This window comes from Rhinichthys klamathensis, unplaced genomic scaffold (assembly GCF_029890125.1).
Source record: "Rhinichthys klamathensis goyatoka isolate OS25496 unplaced genomic scaffold, OSU_Roscu_1.1 h1tg000029l_1, whole genome shotgun sequence".
NCBI lineage: Eukaryota > Metazoa > Chordata > Actinopteri > Cypriniformes > Leuciscidae > Rhinichthys > Rhinichthys klamathensis.
The window spans coordinates 2806712-2824893 of record NW_026606579.1 but is presented as its reverse complement, the minus strand read 5'-3'; the positions used below and the strand labels follow the sequence as shown (position 1 = coordinate 2824893).

General features: G+C 37.2%; 1 protein-coding gene across 1 annotated transcript; it reads right to left on the bottom strand.

The window, feature by feature from the left end:
• Positions 1-2046: 2046 nt before the first annotated feature.
• On the bottom strand, positions 2047-17127 carry LOC130080013 (B-cell receptor CD22-like). The gene is made up of 11 exons (XM_056245282.1): positions 17035-17127; positions 16435-16492; positions 15951-16307; positions 14905-15246; positions 14541-14807; positions 13506-13772; positions 12485-12751; positions 5922-6221; positions 3095-3182; positions 2603-2669; positions 2047-2512 (listed from the first exon to the last, which is right to left on the bottom strand). Exons 2-11 carry the CDS (start codon positions 16478-16480, stop codon positions 2195-2197), a joined length of 2319 nt encoding a protein of 772 aa, XP_056101257.1. The 5' UTR covers positions 16481-16492; positions 17035-17127; the 3' UTR covers positions 2047-2194.
• Positions 17128-18182: the final 1055 nt, after the last annotated feature.

Sequence of the window (18182 nt, the reverse complement as noted above, 5' to 3'; positions counted from 1 at the left end):
TCCGTTGTGTTGACGGAAGGTAGCCTATTTTCAGGCGCTGCGTCATATCATTACGCCTGCTGCACTCATGGTACGGCAGTAAAGTTTCTTGATTATTACGCAGGAATGCGAGTATAGTTCCTAGCCATATCAGCCTAGAAAATCGCAACTTTACATTTTCCGTCGGTCTTAGTGCACGATGTAACTACAGAAGAGTCAAGTTTTAAAAAGGAAAAATATCGAAACTCTTTGGTCTTTTTTTTTTTAGAAATGCTAATGGTCTTGTCCACTTCAATGATGTATGCTAAGCTATGCTAAAAGTGGTACCGCCAGAACCGGAGATCGGCTGAATGGTTTCAAAAAAGGTAAAACTCAACAGTTTAACTCTGGGGGAGTTGTAAAATGAGCCTATTTCCAAAAAAGTGGAGTATCCCTCTAAACAAAACGTCTCACCACAGCAAGCACTTTCTAGAAAACTGGGCTTGTCAAACCAGTTGTTGGGGTGTGTGAGGTGTAAGCTTGTGAGCTTGTGTCTGGAGGCAGCAGATCAGGACAGAGTTCAACAGCATTCAGAACGATATGAGTTATTTTGAACTTTAAAGTCACCCTATACAATATAAAAAAGACAATTCTTGTTTAAAAAAAAAATATGTAATACTCTTTTATTATAAATGATGCACATCATTATCAATGCGTGGATCTCTAAGCTTCTGTGAGTGATTGGAGGCGGGGCTATTTTGCATATTCATAAAACCGCGTATAATTAATGAGTAAAGGGTGAAGAGTTATATTCAAACAATTCTAAGGCATTTTTAAGGAACATAACGTTTAAATATGTTATTTTGATGATCAAAGATTAGTTTTAAGGCATACGATTATTGACTACAGGGGGACTTTGAGTGTTACTGATTATTTAAAGTAATTTGCCATAAAGTAGCTAATTTCTATAGTCTATGGACAGTTTGTAAAAGAAGATATTTTGAAGAACATTGGCAACCAAAAACATCATTGGACCCCATTAACACTGAGAAGAAAAAAAACCTAGAACATTTTTTTCAAAATATTAAATGTTTTATGTTTTTATTTTTTTGTTCAACAGGAGAAATAAAGTCCTAAAGGCATGGAATGATAGAACTGTAATTTGTTAGTGAAAAATTGCTCTAAAAATCCCTCTGTGGTGTTTAAGAGTTATGGATAAAGATTTGAAGGTTTTGGTTCATTTTAAAGGCTTGTTCACACCAAGAACGATCACTATAAAATCATAACAATTAATATTAAATCATAACAATATTATCGTCCACAGTCACACCAACGAATATCGTTCTGTTTATATGTCCGGTCTACTGCGTTAAATGCTCGAGCTCTTTACAGCAGGATGGATTCTGATTTGGCTGTCAATGTTTTTATCATTAATCAGCTGGACAAAAAAAAGTTTCAACAATATAATTTTTTGTGCTGTTCCTTCACCTTTAGAACAATTTTTAAAAGTCGTTTATCTTCGTATCTTTGTGGTTTTCGTTATAGTTATTGGTCTAAACATCTGCACTGACCAACGATGCATACTGTCCGAGTTGGTACTATCACGTGACCTGTTGTCACGGTCATGTGACCTACAGCGTCAGTTGCGTCGCTTCACTGCCATTCACAACTCCTTTCCCGGGGCCTAATGGGCTATATGCACGCATAACTTCCGCGTTTGACGCAAGGATGCTCGTGCGTTTCCGGTTGGGGAGATTTAAAGCGGAGGAAAACCGAGGAAAACGGGATTATGGCAGAGTCTTCAAAATGTACTGTCCTCTCGTCTTTGAAACGAAACTTTAATACGTTTAGATGTAATTTTATATATAGTTATGTTTATTTAATATAATAAACACAGAAGCATTAAAAAAAATGAGGGGTGTCTGTTTTGTCTGTTTTTGTGACTAACGTTTCTTTAGTATAGCAATAGAGTATAAAAACCAATATAAATTCTCGGTATAGCATTGGACTCTACGATCGGCGGAAGTAATCCAGCATCCTTAGACCTTCACCGGAAATACCGCCGTGCATAGAGCCCATTTCGATAATAAAGTTCAGAAGTAGTAGGTCATCCCGGGTACATTTCGCCTACTGTTATTTAAATAGTATGTATTCAGTATGTATTCTACTTTTTCGCATACTGTATAGCAGTGAAGTATTCGATTTTGGACAAAGTGCAACTGTTCATTTTCTGTCTTTAAACAACCAAGCTACGGGTCATGTTTTCATAAATCGTGTCTTCCGATGACACGTCCGTGATCTTCTCGCTGCTATCTTGTGGGCTTTGGTCTTTCTTGAGGTCGGTCGCAGGTGCAGCGTCTCCAGCAGAATGATGACGGACCACAGCATATTCCTCGGTCAGCGAGGAGGCGCCCCAGATCTCTCCTGACGCCGGCTCTGCATTCGTGAAGTCGACCGAGGAATAATGAAGAGATTCTGGTGTTGTTGGTGTAACTGCTGACAGCATGTCTTTATTGCCGTAATCATGCTCTTCGTCACCACTGGAAACCATGGCCTGATGGAGCAGAAACACGGCAGAATCAGCTGAATGTCCGTTTGTGATGTCTTTAAAAATGAATAGTGTGAGTGTGTGTGTTTAACTCACTGTTTGAGACAGTATGAGTCCAGATGTGTCGTCTTGTCTGGTTCCTGAAGGTTTGGGATTCCTTCTTCTGAAAAATGTTTTGAGGCCATCAAAAAATAGATTCTTATATAATATGTCAATCAGAATCAAAAGTCTTGTTTTCTGAAAAATCTATCAAAATTAAGATTGTTTAAAACAAGAACAAATATCTGCCAATGGGGTTAAAAACTGTATCTCTCTGAACCCATTGGGATTTTTCTGAAAACAAGACTTAATATCTGAAGTATATTGATTTAAGAACGTTTAGATATTTGTACTGGAAAACAAGACAAGCATATTTTGCAGTGAAACTTTTGAACACGTACATTAGCCTATACCAGAATAGCTGACCAAAATCTCTGTAATGTATATGAACATCTGTAGTTTAGCCTCAGCTCATTATATATTGGACCAGTTTTCTGATAATCATGTTTTCTTGTCTTTCCTCAAATGGCATTTGTCTGATGTACCCACCGTTCATTGTAGATTGCTATGATGCACAAGATCATCATCGCTGATGCGCCGACAGCAGCTCCGAGCAGCACAGACGGGTGATGGAAACCTGGAAAGCAGTGTTTTATTACTCAGAGGTTGGTCTTTTATAGCTCAGGACTCTTAATGGAAATCTCACTGTCATTTAAGTGTCTCAGATGTTTCTCAGGAGGGATAAAAATGAATGTGAAGAGCACCTCAGATCATTTGATCATAGATTCGATTCGAGTTCATACTGAGATCTCTGATATTTGATTACAGACTTTAGTGTCTTGGCAAATGTGAGAACATTTCTCTGGAGAAAAGTTTCCATTTGGCCTCCATGTGATCTTATTGCTGTCTAGGAGAAGAATTCCCATGTGGAAAAGAAGTACACTTCAGCATACGAAAAAAAAGTAAGAGAAAAATTTAATATTTAAAGGGTTAGTTCGCCCATTTAAGACATGAAGTTGTATGCAATCCTTACCAGCACTACAGTGCATACACACTGACCCACTCTGTTGTCACCTCCCTGGTCAGAGTTCTGGCCGATGGAAGTTTTTCAATAAAGTACTCCCGGTTATTTTCCGGGGCCACAAAACTGTGCGTTTTTAGGTGAAAAAATGATTTGCGTTTCAAAGCTTGATTAATTTACCACACAAAAAACACGCCGGTCAAAATTCATGTACCTCAGTTTTAATCGGCACTATTTTCTATCCATTTCTATCAATCCGCGCTGCTGTCAACGTCAACAGTGCGCACGTTCCGATCAGCTGTTCCATAGTGTTTACACAAATGATTTACAACGACGTAAAAAGTATTAAATTAACAATGGTGCGAACTTGTAAATTCCCAGGCTGTGACCACAAGGATGTGCCGCGATCAAAGTTCAGATTCCATCGTATTCCTGTTTCGAATATAACAATGAGACAGCTTACCGAGCATAATCTCCATCTGCTGTTAGTCGATCTCACCAGCAGGGGGTGCAAGCGCGTGTTGTTGATTTGGCTGGTTGCTATCGGCTACTCTGCGGGAGCTAAAATATCCAGAATAAAGGATTTTCGTGTGTGTAGTGCTCACTTCAGCGAAGACGATTACATCCCCAACCAAGGAGGAAAAGGAAAATTAAAGAGTTTTGCTGTACCAGTACCACGGGTAAGCTCTATTTACTAACTTTATGATCCCATGTCTAAACTGTACGGTAAACAAGCTGATGTTTAGACTCCATTATAAAACACGTGAATATAAAATATATATATTCTAATATAAAAACAGTATATAGGGATATTGGTACAATTTGCTGAGAAAACTATTTGATTGAACACACACACAATTGAGGTTTTGTGTTGCAATCAATAACATTGTCGTTGTGCTAAAATTACTTTCATCATCTGATCCGTCTGACATTGTGCTAAAATTGGTTTCATCATCAGAAGTTTCGTAGTCAGACATGTTGTCAGCGAGTCGCGCTATCAACAGCTGATCGGAACGTGCGCACTGTTGACGTCGACAGCAGCGCGGATTGATAGAAATGGATAGAAAATAGTGCCGATTAAAACTGAGGTATGAATTTTGACCGGCGTGTTTTTTGTGTGGTAAATTAATCAAGCTTTGAAACGCAAATAATTTTTTCACGTAAAAACGCACAGTTTTGTGACCCCGGAAAATAACCGGGAGTACTTTATTGAAAAACTTCCAGCGGCCAGAACTCTGACCAGGGAGGTGACAACAGAGTGGGTCAGTGTGTATGCACTGTAGTGCTGGTAAGGATTGCATACAACTTCATGTCTTAAATGGGCGAACTAACCCTTTAAGTGGGAACTGAAGGTAATGTTTTCAGACACATAATTGCTTGTTATTTATAATTATAGCTTAAATTTATATTAAATGCAATAAGCCAAACTTAGTTATTTTTTTTGAAGTATAAGACTAAAGTACATATTTTATGTAATTTCTCAATTACTTCTATTGTCTTTAAAATATGGTTAAAGTGTACAGCCAAATACCGATAAGCCGTATGTTAAAGTAAACTTTAATGTCATTTCTATTGAATTTTGAGTAACTTTATTTTACATTGTCCTTGTTACACGTTACATATACTTACTATAGTAATATAAATTATGCATAATTACACGCAGCTAACCCTAACCACACCCTAATCCTAAGTACATCTAGTTAATTATTATTACTCAGTACTTAAATGTATAATTACACTATAACACGGACACCTTAAAATAAAGTGTTACCGGAAATTGTAGGTCATGCATATTTAAATATGTTTTTAATTACAGATTTGTAATGAAGCTGATTTTAATATACTGGTATTAACTTTAAATGTAATATTAAATAACACACTACAATTGAAATTATAATCGAGTACTTGGTGTGCTTTTGATACGTTAGTCAACACATCAAAATAAGTTGATGATAAAATCACTTTATACCAAAAAGGTTCTAAGGAGAAATGTCTTAAATGATTGCGAAAATACATTCATGTTTAACAGGTCTTTCAGTTTTTTCTACTGATTAAGTTTACGAGCTATTTAATTAATAAAATGTAATTAAAATACAAAAATTAATCAAAACAAATGAATGACAACTAAATCCATAAAATCATACCTAAAAGATTCTATATATGAAGCACCTTACAGAAACTTTTCTTCTAAGAGTGTTACTTTTTTAAGATTTGAAGTACACTACAAGCACACATTCAATACAAATTAAGTGCACTTCTTTTTCAGAAGGGTTAAGATACTCCAGATCTCATTTGTGATCATTCTTGTTGATCAGATAAAGCTGTTGTTGTGCGTGTCAGAGAAGCGAAACTCACGTGTCTCTGTCCCGGACGTCCGTGCGATGGGATGAAACCGTTGGCTGGCGCTGGCGGTGCCGAGAGTGTTTGCACTGAAACACTGCAGGACGTCCGTGTCGGTGAGATGCTGATGGATGATCAGGACGCTCTTCAAGCTTGTGCTTCCTAAAGTTCCATTCTCGATGAACGTGTTTGTAAAGTTAACGAGAGCATTTCCATATAGACGCCACTCTAGTTTAGGCGAGGGATTCCCATGAGCCTCACAGACACACGTGATTACGCTGCTTTTGTTACAAGAACTGGAGATTTTGGGCGCAACTGAAAGAGAGAATAAGATCATAAACTGTAGTTTCTGTGTAGGATCTGAGCAAAATAAAACGGCTTGAAGACCTGTTTTTTTCTAGCACTTAAGAAGAACATCTCACTAAGGCTTTTCACACTGGAAAGTTAACTTTGGGTCACACTAAAAACCGGGTTAACAGAATTCTTGGTTCACGTTTTTACATTGGGGTTAACATTTATTCCTGAGTATTTATAAACACATTCCTAAACCCTAATTGTTCTGAATTGGCTTTTCGGACTATAAAGGTAAGAATGATATGGTCCCTTCTTCACAACAATTGTCACGTTTTCTGTCACCATTTGACAATATCCCTTTATACAACACCCATGACTGTTCAAAGCATGTGCTTACGAGCCACACGATTGGCTGTTGGTTGCTAATCGTCTAGCCGTAACAGTCTAAGGGTGTATTCACACCAGGAAAGTCCGATAGTTCACTTGCTTTGGTCCGGACCAAATAAATTGTTTTTAGTTTTTTTTGGTACGGTTCGCTTTCACACTGCTCTTTTTGTAAGTGAACCAAAATTTGTAAACAAAACCACACGTGTGCTAAGGTCGTCCATTCATTGGACAAGGATTCTCAAGTTGGGAAATCAGGAAGTGCAAAAAAGGCTTAACGTAAATTAACGCGGCATAATCCTTGTATTGTAACTATCGTTACATTATATGAACTGCAAATGTTTTTTTTATGCGCGATTAGACTAAAGAGAACGCTCTGTATGTGAATGTCCTGATGCACACACTCATTCATTCATTCCATTCCAATGATGCACACACACGATGCGCAGAAAGACGCGCAACAGATGTAATGTAGATGTAACGCAACTCCGACTACGGATGCCTGTTAACTCAAAGGCGCAGTGCTTTCTTGCAATTGGGTCGGTTCATGTTCACACCGTAAACGAACCGTACCAGAGTTCGTTTGGAACCGTACCGAGACCACCTCTTCAGCTGGGTCTCGGTTCGGTTGTTTGGTCCGCACCCGAGTTCGATTGCTGTATTCACACCTGCCCAAAAGGTCCGCACCAAGGGGGGAAACGAACTAGAGTTCGATTCAATCGAACCAAACAAGGCAGGTGTGAATACACCCTAACATACATCATTTCATAATGCACTGGTTGCACCGCAATGTGGGATTGACACCAATACGCTGATTTCACGCAGCCACCATTTTGAAATCGAAAGCGAGGCTCCGTTGGGAAGAACCCCGGAAGTAAAGATAAAAAACAATGCCTTGGACTACCAACCTGAAGCTGCTGCCGCGATTTACACTACTGGATGTTAATATCCAATATAGGATATGCATATACCTTGTTCCTGCTTCTTTTTTTACTTTCTAAATTATGTATAAAAATATATTTTTTTATTTATAACTGAATTTCACTGTATATAGTCTAAAGTATGAAAGAAATGTATGTACATTTTTAGAATAACTCATTTCTACATTAAACACAACAATACGCCAACGCATTCGCGACTCTCCTGTGATTAAAGGCGGCACTTCCGGCTGTGTGAAATCAGCGTATAGCAGAGCTACTCCTGTTCCCGAGCAGGGTTTCATAACCCCGGGTAAAAATCGGCGCTAACGGCACTTCTAAATTACAAGTGTGAAACGTTCCTTTGCCTGGGGTTAAAAGTGGTGTTTAAAAGGTGAACGTGATTTCACCAAGTACCACATGTTCCTGGATCAACATCTTTGTTGATCCTGGAACAACTTTCCAATCAACCAATCAGATTTGAGGGACAAGTTTACAGTTTATGTTAAGTTTAGGCTTAGAACCAGGGTGAAGTACTTAAACATCAGTGTCATTCACCTTTCATTACCCTCTGATTTTAGGGAAAAGTTATGGGTAGGGTTAGGTTTATAGGGGTAGGGATTGGGCAAGGACTACATTTTGGGACAGGAATGTTGATCCAGGATCAACAAAATATGTTGATCCAGGACCATGTCTTACTTGGCAAAATCACGGTGACCTGTTTAAAACGATGATAACCCGGGGTTAAGTGCATTGTGAAAAGCCTTACTGTGTACAAAAATGAATAAGATCATGACAAGAACAGAAGAAAACCCCCATAACTGAGAGCTTGTAGTGTACTGAAGTAGAAAAGAGAAACAAGACACGATTTCGAAGTTGCGGTTACTGTTTGTTCCTTTAAGTCTGCAACACGCCACTGTGGTGAAAGTGCCATTATTGTGCAGACAAACTCTTTTAAGCTGCATTTACTCTGCCAGAGGCTTGGCTGGCGGTGAGGTCCCTAGCTTTCCACTAATGCCTACTCTGGTGGTGGTTGAGGAGAGACCCCGACATGATTGTAAAGCGCTTTAGGTGTACAGTATTACATATGAAAGCGCTATATAAATGAGTCATTCATTCATCCACTGAATGGACGCCTAGGAACGTTTGTGAGAATTTAACGGATGTTATTCTATGTTGTAGACAGCAAATAATTTTTTTTGCTGCTAAAAACAGACATTTTGGAGCGAAAAGATTAAATATAAATGGAATCAGTGCATAAAATGCTTACTTTAAAGATAAATGAAATAGCGAGTTCTCTTTGCTATTGTGGTCATTTATCTGAGGACGTTCATTTTGTTCAGGCTCAGAGTCCGCACAGCGAGAACCACCATATATACACAGAGACAAATGCTAAATTAGGGAAGTTGCTGACTGCTAAAACTATAACTTCTCCATCTTGCCACAGACAATACACTACAGGATTTAATCTTGTATCACTTGAGCTCACTGACTTCAATCGCTTTCATATCTGTCATGGCGCTGCTCTGCTGGTTGTCACTCCCAAAAGTCGCTTTTCATTTTCATAAAGTTAAACAAATCTCAACTTTGTCGCGTCGCTGGACACGCTAGAGCTGCATGATTCTGGATGAATTGAGACGATTTTTAATGCCTACTTCCTAAATGCCTGCTTCCTGTTGCCAACGGTCTCTGTCGCTCTTGTTGCTGGAAATCGGCAACTCCCTATTGAAATTAATGTTATCATGTCGCCTTTGCACATTCGTGAAGTGGACAGTGTGAATAGGGCTTTACCAAGTAGTATTCAATTGTAAAAAGTGTCAAAAATTAACATTCTGTCACTTACACATCAAACCTGTATGACTTTCTTTAATGTGTGTAACACAAAAATAGATATTTTGAAGAATGTTGGGAACCAAACAACATTGGACCCCATTGACTTCCATTGTATAGACAAAAAAAGAGAGAAAAACACTGAGACAATATCTTTGTCAAAAAAGAAAGTAAGTCATACAGGTTTTGGATGACAAATAATAAATGACATTTTTGTGTAAACTATCCCTTTAATTCAAGCTGTACACTTATAATACATGTAAGCAATTCACATGGTGCTCTGCTTTGAGTCTTTAATATTTGCATGTATTACTATAGTATGTAAAGTGTGACTCTTGCACTTTTTTTTCTTTTTTTTTACACATCTTAAACAGAAGTACAATTTTAGAGATGTGCAAATGTTTGTACTGGTATAATGAACTTTTTTTATCCTCCATGTTCTGTACCGTGAAGTCTTATATTACTCATCTTATCATATTTTCCCATTACTTGAGCATACTGCAACTGAAATGTTTAAGGAATTTTAGAGAATTTGAGATGTCAGCTACCAGTAAATTCTTTTGTCTCGTACCCTAATCAAATTGCATTAGAATTATAAAAAGGGCGGTTGACAACTTCTTGCAATTTTATTGGCTTCAGTACAGTTTCACAAAGGTTTCATATCGAAACCTTGCATTTCAAAACACTAACGTAACTTGAACATTTTTCTCTGTAACATGAGCTTTTACTAAAGGGGAAACAAATCGCCTGCGGTCTTTCCATATTCATTTTCTGTAAATGTACTTTTTTTGCATGGGTGTTTTCTTCAGTGTTGCACACATTTCACAGCATTTCTAGCATGCAACTGAACTGCAGTTTACTGTATTGTTGGTCACCGTCAGCCTGTCACACGTTTTTGTTTGCGATGGCCAGTAAAGCCTTCATATAAGATATTAAACCATATAGCACGCTGTGCAGTGTAGTTTATATGATAAAATGGTATTTAACTTAAGCTATACATCAAATTGAAGTCATTTAAACATGGTATTGTGTTTTGCAACTCTTCAATAGTGTCTTTTCAGTGCTGAACGTCATATTGTGACTGCGTAAAACCGTATCATCACATGCTTTTATGGTAAATATCACCTTTTTAATCTCCATTACATGTATATTTTCACCATAAACATTGCACTTTGCATCCAAATGCAATGCAATGTTATGCTTTTGCTGTAAGGGATTAGATTAAATGAGTGAATATAACAGTGCTGTAATATTTCTTTATACTCACTTTCTTTGAAAAAAGATGTGTAGTGTAGTGTAGCAGTTCAAGATCTGGGTTGGTAACTGAAAAACTGTATGTTTAAACCTGGTTATTTTACAAGTTTTAGATGTAGGCAATATGTTGAAGCATGTGTGCAAACATCTAGACGAACACGAGACAAAATAACCGACAAAACACCATGTGTCTGTATTTCACCCATTACGTCGTTGTCTTTACACTAGCTAGCTATAATGGTTTAAACTAGCTACTGTGCTAAAGCAAATCAAACACAGACTATATGATGAAAATTTGTAGTAAACGTTATAGGACTGTTTTTCAATTGTTGACTGGACAGTCTATTAGTCTCAACTGAGAACAGCTGCTCTGTGAGAGACTGAAGCACATCTGGGAATAAATCAAAACCCATTGACACTGAACAGAAACTTGCAGTTCAGTGATGTTCACATAAAAAAAGTCAGTATTTACAGACAGGCCTCATTACTTGGATCATAATGTTAGGGTTTGCACAATAAATCCTAATCAAAATAAAATGTTCTTTTTTTTTTTTTTTGCATTGAGAGTATGTAATGAGAAATCAACTAATTCAGTCCTCTTGAATGTGAGTAACTTTTTGATAATAGCGATTGCCAAGCATTCACAAATGGACTTCCAGCTTTCAGAATTCAGGCTTTCACAGTATATAGCATTATGACTATCTTCCACATTTGTAAAATAATAGCAAACACAATGAATTAACACTAGTGGAAGTATTTGCAGTAAAAGTGAAGGGTTTTAAATGTGTTAAAGTCCCTGTAAAGTCAAAATTTTGTATGTGTTCTGAGTTTGTCACACGACAGAAAAATGTGTTATTAGCCACCCTGCCAAATTTGCCAAAGTACATAAAATAAGCTATCAAAATCTTGAAAAAATGAGCAGTAGTCTCTGCTCTCAAACGCTGGGGGCGTGTCCACTGGCTGCGCTGAAACCACGCCCACTCGCAGGAAAGCTGCCGTCGCCACACTCAACTCTACAGCCGGAATAGATGCTCGCACGGTGGGCACACACTGCCGATGATGGCACCAGTTGTCTGCGCGACGGGAGGATGAATGCCGAGGCGGAAGATAGTCGGTTCGGGCCCATTCACCAGTAACAACGGATTATCAGTGAATGTCTCAGTTGTCTCCGACGAAAGTTTATAAAACTATCCCGTGTAAAATGATCACTTACAGAGGCGGGTGTCGGCGGTGATCCTCAGCTCTCCATCAAGGTTGGCTCTTCATAAAATTAATCCACTTCTTCTTGATGTAATCGTTGTTCTGAAATTTAAATAAGGACACCGATCTGTTTTGTATGTGATCCGGTGATCGCATCCAGGTAGTAGGCCTACGCATTTCCATGACGAAGGCATAGCTAGCTAGCAATCTGTAGGCTGCTGTAGTAACTAATAGTACTGACCGTAACTCACGATTGAGTGGCAAAACTGATGTGATTGTGCTCTATTGTTAGGGGAGCGGCCAGCCTCAGTGCGTCATCAAGTAGGGGCGTGTCCAGGAGCTCAGGGGCTCCAGTGCGTCATCGAGCCCCGTTTTAGCCCCGCCCAAAAAATCCGGAAAATAGCAATGGTGAAAAACTGTTTAACGGTCTAACTCCACAATTCAGTACTTCACAGTTCACAGTCTTTGTAATATGTTTTAGCAATACATTTCTAACATTTATAATGTGTTTAGATTTTTTTTTTTAAATTGCCTTTACAGGGACTTTAATATTTGAAATATATTTAAAAATATATACATAAAAATTATTTAATGTATGAAATATTTAATATAATTGTCTTTTTATTTATTTAGCTTTTAAATCTGAAGTCTAATATAGTAATGACTGTGTGTAAATTAGAAGAGACTCTTGATACTCACACTGGACGTCCAGCATCACTGATGCGTTCTGAGTGCCGTGTTCGTTCTGAGCTGTACAGACGTATCGTCCGCTGTGTGTCAGGTTGGTGTTGCTGATGGTCAGGTTCTGTCCGCTCTCCACTGGTTTCAGTGGTTCTTCAGTGTCTCTGTACCAGGTGTAGATGAGCACCGGTGGGTTTGCATCACTGCTGCAGCTCAGAGTCACTGAACGGCCCTCCAGAACAAAGCCAGATGCATTTACATGCACAGATGTGTTTTTAGGAGCGTCTAATGGAGGAGAAAAGAATTTAGGCCATCAATTTAAATAATAATAATAATTGTAAAGTCATTATTGCAATGAAATAACACTAATGTAAGTATGGGAAGTAGTTAGTGAAAAATAAAAATGCTTTTTAAATCGTACACATTTTCTCATCCATGTAAAAAGGGTTAGGGTTAGGCTGTCAGCAGGTTAAAGGACTACAAAGTCATGTTTATTATATTTGCATTTAGTTCTTGTCGTTCACTGTACATTTACAAGCCTATAGTAAAGGTTGAAAAAACTGTTTAAGTGAAGATCATTCATAGTAACGGTTGGTAATGCTACTCTGTGCAAAACTACTGACCTTAAATATTTGGAATTAAAGTAAGTAACAGTGAAGGCTTTATATATTATGTTTAATATTAATATGTGTGTGTGTGTGTATATATATATATATATATATATATATATTTAATATGGTATTTTATGCATTAAATACTTTTATTGTTGACTTTTACATTATAATGTATGTAAAAAACTGTGATAAAAGCTTCACTGTATCTTTACTTTCAAATATTTAAAGTAAAAGGTATTTAAAAATATATATAAAATAATTCAAATAATTTATATTTTGTGTATTTATTTACACTATTCCTCTCTATCTCTCTCTCTGCATATAAAATAAATGATATGCAATATTTTATATCTAGTATACGTGTATAAGTCTAAAATCTAATGTCTTATGTACTAATGACTGTGTAAGAGACTCTTGATACTCACACTGGACGTCCAGCATCACTGATGCGCTCTGAGTGCCGTGTTCGTTCTGAGCTGTACAGACGTATCGTCCGCTGTGTGTCGGGTCGGTGTTGCTGATGGTCAGGTTCTGTCCGCTCTGCACTGGTTTCAGTGGTTCTTCAGTGTCTCTGTACCAGGTGTAGATGAGCACCGGTGGGTTTGCATCACTGCTGCAGCTCAGAGTCACTGAACGGCCCTCCAGAACAAAGCCAGATGCATTTACATGCACAGATGTGTTTTTAGGAGCGTCTAATGGAGGAGAAAAGAATTTAGGCCATCAATTTAAATAATAATAATAATTGTAAAGTCATTATTGCAATGAAATAACACTAATGTAAGTATGGGAAGTAGTTAGTGAAAAATAAAAATGCTTTTTAAATCGTACACATTTTCTCATCCATGTAAAAAGGGTTAGGGTTAGGCTGTCAGCAGGTTAAAGGACTACAAAGTCATGTTTATTATATTTGCATTTAGTTCTTGTCGTTCACTGTACATTTACAAGCCTATAGTAAAGGTTGAAAAAACTGTTTAAGTGAAGATCATTCATAGTAACGGTTGGTAATGCTACTCTGTGCAAAACTACTGACCTTAAATATTTGGAATTAAAGTAAGTAACAGTGAAGGCTTTATATATTATGTTTAATATTAATATGTGTGTGTGTGTGTATATATATATATATATATATATATATACTTAATATGGTATTTTATGCATTAAATACTTTTATTGTTGACTTTTACATTATAATGTATGTAAAAAACTGTGATAAAAGCTTCACTGTATCTTTACTTTCAAATATTTAAAGTAAAAGGTATTTAAAAATATATATAAAATAATTCAAATAATTTATATTTTGTGTATTTATTTACACTATTCCTCTCTATCTCTCTCTCTGCATATAAAATAAATGATATGCAATATTTTATATCTAGTATACGTGTATAAGTCTAAAATCTAATGTCTTATGTAATGTACTAATGACTGTGTGTAAATTAGAAGAGACTCTTGATACTCACACTGGACGTCCAGCATCACTGATGCGCTCTGAGTGCCGTGTTCGTTCTGAGCTGTACAGACGTATCGTCCGCTGTGTGTCAGGTTGGTGTTGCTGATGGTCAGGTTCTGTCCGCTCTCCACTGGTTTCAGTGGTTCTTCAGTGTCTCTGTACCAGGTGTAGTTGAGCACCGGTGGGTTTGCATCACTGCTGCAGCTCAGAGTCACTGAACGGCCCTCCAGAACAAAGCCAGATGCATTTACATGCGCAGATGTGTTTTTAGGAGCGTCTAATGGAGGAGAAAAACGTTCAGGCAATTATATTATGATTTACAGCACTAATTCTAGATGATCAGACAGTATTGATTGAAAGAATCCCTGTCTTACACTGAACATGTAGCGTACGGGACTTGTTTTTTGTGATCTGCTGCTGAAGCTGGTGTGTTACAGTGCAGGTGAAAGTGGCTAAATGATGACGGTGAGTTACAGTGAAGATCAGATCAGAGATCAGCTCAGTTTGCTCCTGACGCTGCTGTTGTGTGACGCTCTCGTTGAGGAGGTGTTCAGGAGACGAGCTCCATGTGAGATTTGCTGGACGAGAGGAACAGAAGATCTTAGTCGAGCAGCGCAGATTCACAGAGCTTCCCTCCTTCACCTCTGTCACCTTCTTCATCTCTGTCACCTCCTGCTGATCCTTTAACAGACTCACTGTGGGTTTGGGTGGAGAACCTACAACACATAGTCAAACATTACAGGATCATATCCAATAATGAAGGCACATATTGTGTAGTTGAATTATTTTTTATTGGGGAATTGAGCTATTTATGTGAATGTGCGAGACTTCTGATTCATTAGCCGCTATAGATATTATGCGCTGGAGAATGAAGTGCACAGCCGTCTTTAGAAGTTTGTGTTTGAACTTCTGTTTTTGTAGTAGCTCTTATTCTGTTGAAGAGTAGCTGGTGAAGTGGATTTACTTATTGTAGAGTTAATAAAAGTTGTCATGAGCATTGTTATGTTTGTAATGTCACAAAAAAACCTTTTAGCCCAGGAAGATTTTAAAACGAGCGGTTCATTCATAAATCCATAAGATCTTGCATGGTGTGGAAATACAAACCAGAAGACAGAACACATCGAGCACAGAGCTGAAAAGGGCCGGGGCTACATAAGGTATATTACTAAAAAACTAGGAGAATAACAAAGTGCAGTAAACGGTAAAACTACTTGCGTTACATCAGCGCATTTATGATTATGAAAAACTAAAAGAATATGATAATTATCAGTTTGCAATATAAAGCATCATAACGCCGGACTGTTTTGTACAGGTAAGTAACTGGAAGTGAATGACACCAGAAGCTTCACACTTTCACCTTACAAATGGCCGCATCACATTTATATTAAGATAGAAGCAGCATGAACAATATGACACTCACCTATGACAGCAATTTCAACTTGGGTGAATGTAGGTTTCCTGTAGCTATATTGCAATGTATCGCTTTCAAGTCTGAAGAAATATGACCCATTATCACTCTGACGGACATTATTGAAGCGGGTGGTGCAGTTTTTCTCTGTAGGAGTGCCAAATATTTCTCCTTTTAACGATCCAGCGTTGGGGTGATCTGAGTCAAACACTACAGTGAGAGGCGTTCCGTCTTTATACCATATTCTCTTTGTAATATCAGTGAGGTCTTTTACATGATCAATATCAAATGTGCAGGGTATGAAAACACAGGATCCTTTTAGAGCTTCTACTCTCTCCGGCAGACTGATACTAAAAACACAAAAAACTCCTAAAACACACAGACAAGAGGAACTGATCACACAGAGTTTACATGCAGAATAAACTGCAGCAATTATTCATATGAAAATGCTTTCAGAATATTAATTCAGCAGAGGAATAATCTATAAGAATGAAACCTTGTATCAGACATCCAGTGAGGAGGAACGTCACAGATATTTCCATCATTCACTTCACCTTACAACAGAAAATACAAACACACAATCATATAGGATACACTCTTAAAATAAAGGCTATTGGCATTGATGGTTCCTTGAAGAACCTTTAACATCTATGTAATCTTTAAAGGTTATTTATAGTGAAAAAACAATGTTCTTTAGATTATAAAAAGGCTCTTCATATTCAGAAAAAATGGTTCTTTTAAGAAGTGTTTACTGAATGTTTCCATAAATTGTTCTTCTTGAATCACATGTGAAAAAAATCCCCTTTTGGAACCTTAATTTTAAGAGTTTATAAACTTAAAAACAGTTATTTCCTTTTTAAACTTTGGTGTAAACATTATTTCTAAATCCAAAAACTGTTTTTCATGAGTGAGAGAAATGTCATGAGAAAAAATACAGGCTACTAAATCAAAACTCTTAATGACTGAAAATCATAAATTATTTTTTAGAATGATCAAAAACAGTTTCATTTTGAACATTTTTTTACATCCTGAGTGTCAAAAGACTGAAAATCTCAATATGACAGAAGTTTTAGTGTGTTGTGTGTAAATGACTTACCAGAGAAGAGTGAAAGAGCGACTGTGACTCTTCAACACTGGATAGAGGGAGGTCTGTGTGTGAAAACAACACTTCTATACTTCTATTAGAGTTTTTACCACTTCCCCTTTCAGTCCGAACTAAATATCTGTAGCCTGAGTAATTGCTAATCGGTATGAAGCTTATAATATATAAACGTCTTGTAAAAAAATTTAAACGTCTTTTGAGATCCAGTGTAGAAATAGTCTTTCTAAATGCTTAATAATTCTTAAATATTATTCAGGAATAAGTGTTGAATCACATTTAAAATGCAATCCTACAGTTAAGGAAACATTTACATTTCATTTCTTTGCGTTTCTTACTTTTTAAGGTTGGCTATTATAGTATTAAGAAACATGGGAAATTCAGGACTAAATAGCTTGCAGATTCTTTCTTACCCAAGATACTGAGTGAAACTGAAAGCAGAACAGATTTCAGCAAATACTGCTGTTTTGTATTTTGTTTGTTCCTGTAATTCCGACACCGATGATAACATTTATGGAAGCTTGTTTTCAATTCCAATAAAAAGTTAATTACTCTGTTTCACTTTCATAAAAAATGAGTAATACCCAGGGGGCAAAACACCTGTTTTTTAGGAAATCAGACATGGGCTTCTGTAAAAGGTTGTCATATAAAAATGAAATCTATGATGTCTGAGGATCACAACAACCTGGGTGGCCAACCCGGTCAACATGTAATTAGGGTCAAAACAATGCTACCTCTTACTATGCTCTTTTCCATTTTGTTTACTTTTTAAAAAAGCACAAACGTGTTCTTTCATTTAACTCAAAGCAGTTTTAAAACCTTTATTATCTGTTCCGGCCGACTGTCAGTCTGCAGGTTTCAAGAAACCGTTATTGATTCACTGATAGGTAAAAACAAAGATGTTCAGCGAAATTGATATTGGCTTAAGAACAATGTGCACTTTACAATGAGGTCTTGTAAATGTTAAGTTATAAGGTAAAATGGAAAATTAAATCAATAAAATACAATAAATGCTGGATATTGAAGTGACTGATGTACTTATAAAAATGTTTTAACACCCCCTCTGAACTGTTAAGACCCTCCTTAGTAAGGAAAAAACTCCCTCTCCCTCTCTAAGAAAAAATCCTGGAGCCGCCACTGGTTGC

What these genes read in the sequence shown, in the direction of transcription:
- LOC130080013 (XM_056245282.1), bottom strand. Translation starts at nt 16,480, where the DNA reads ATGGAAATATCTGTGACGTTCCTCCTCACTGGATGTCTGATACAAG. An exon ending in CACTGGATGTCTGATACAAG is followed by an intron (nt 16,308 to 16,434) that starts GTTTCATTCTTA and finishes TGTGTGTTTTAG; the next exon opens with GAGTTTTTTGTGTTTTTAGT. An exon ending in GACGTCCGGGACAGAGACAC is followed by an intron (nt 3,183 to 5,921) that starts GTGAGTTTCGCT and finishes ACTGCTTTCCAG; the next exon opens with GTTTCCATCACCCGTCTGTG.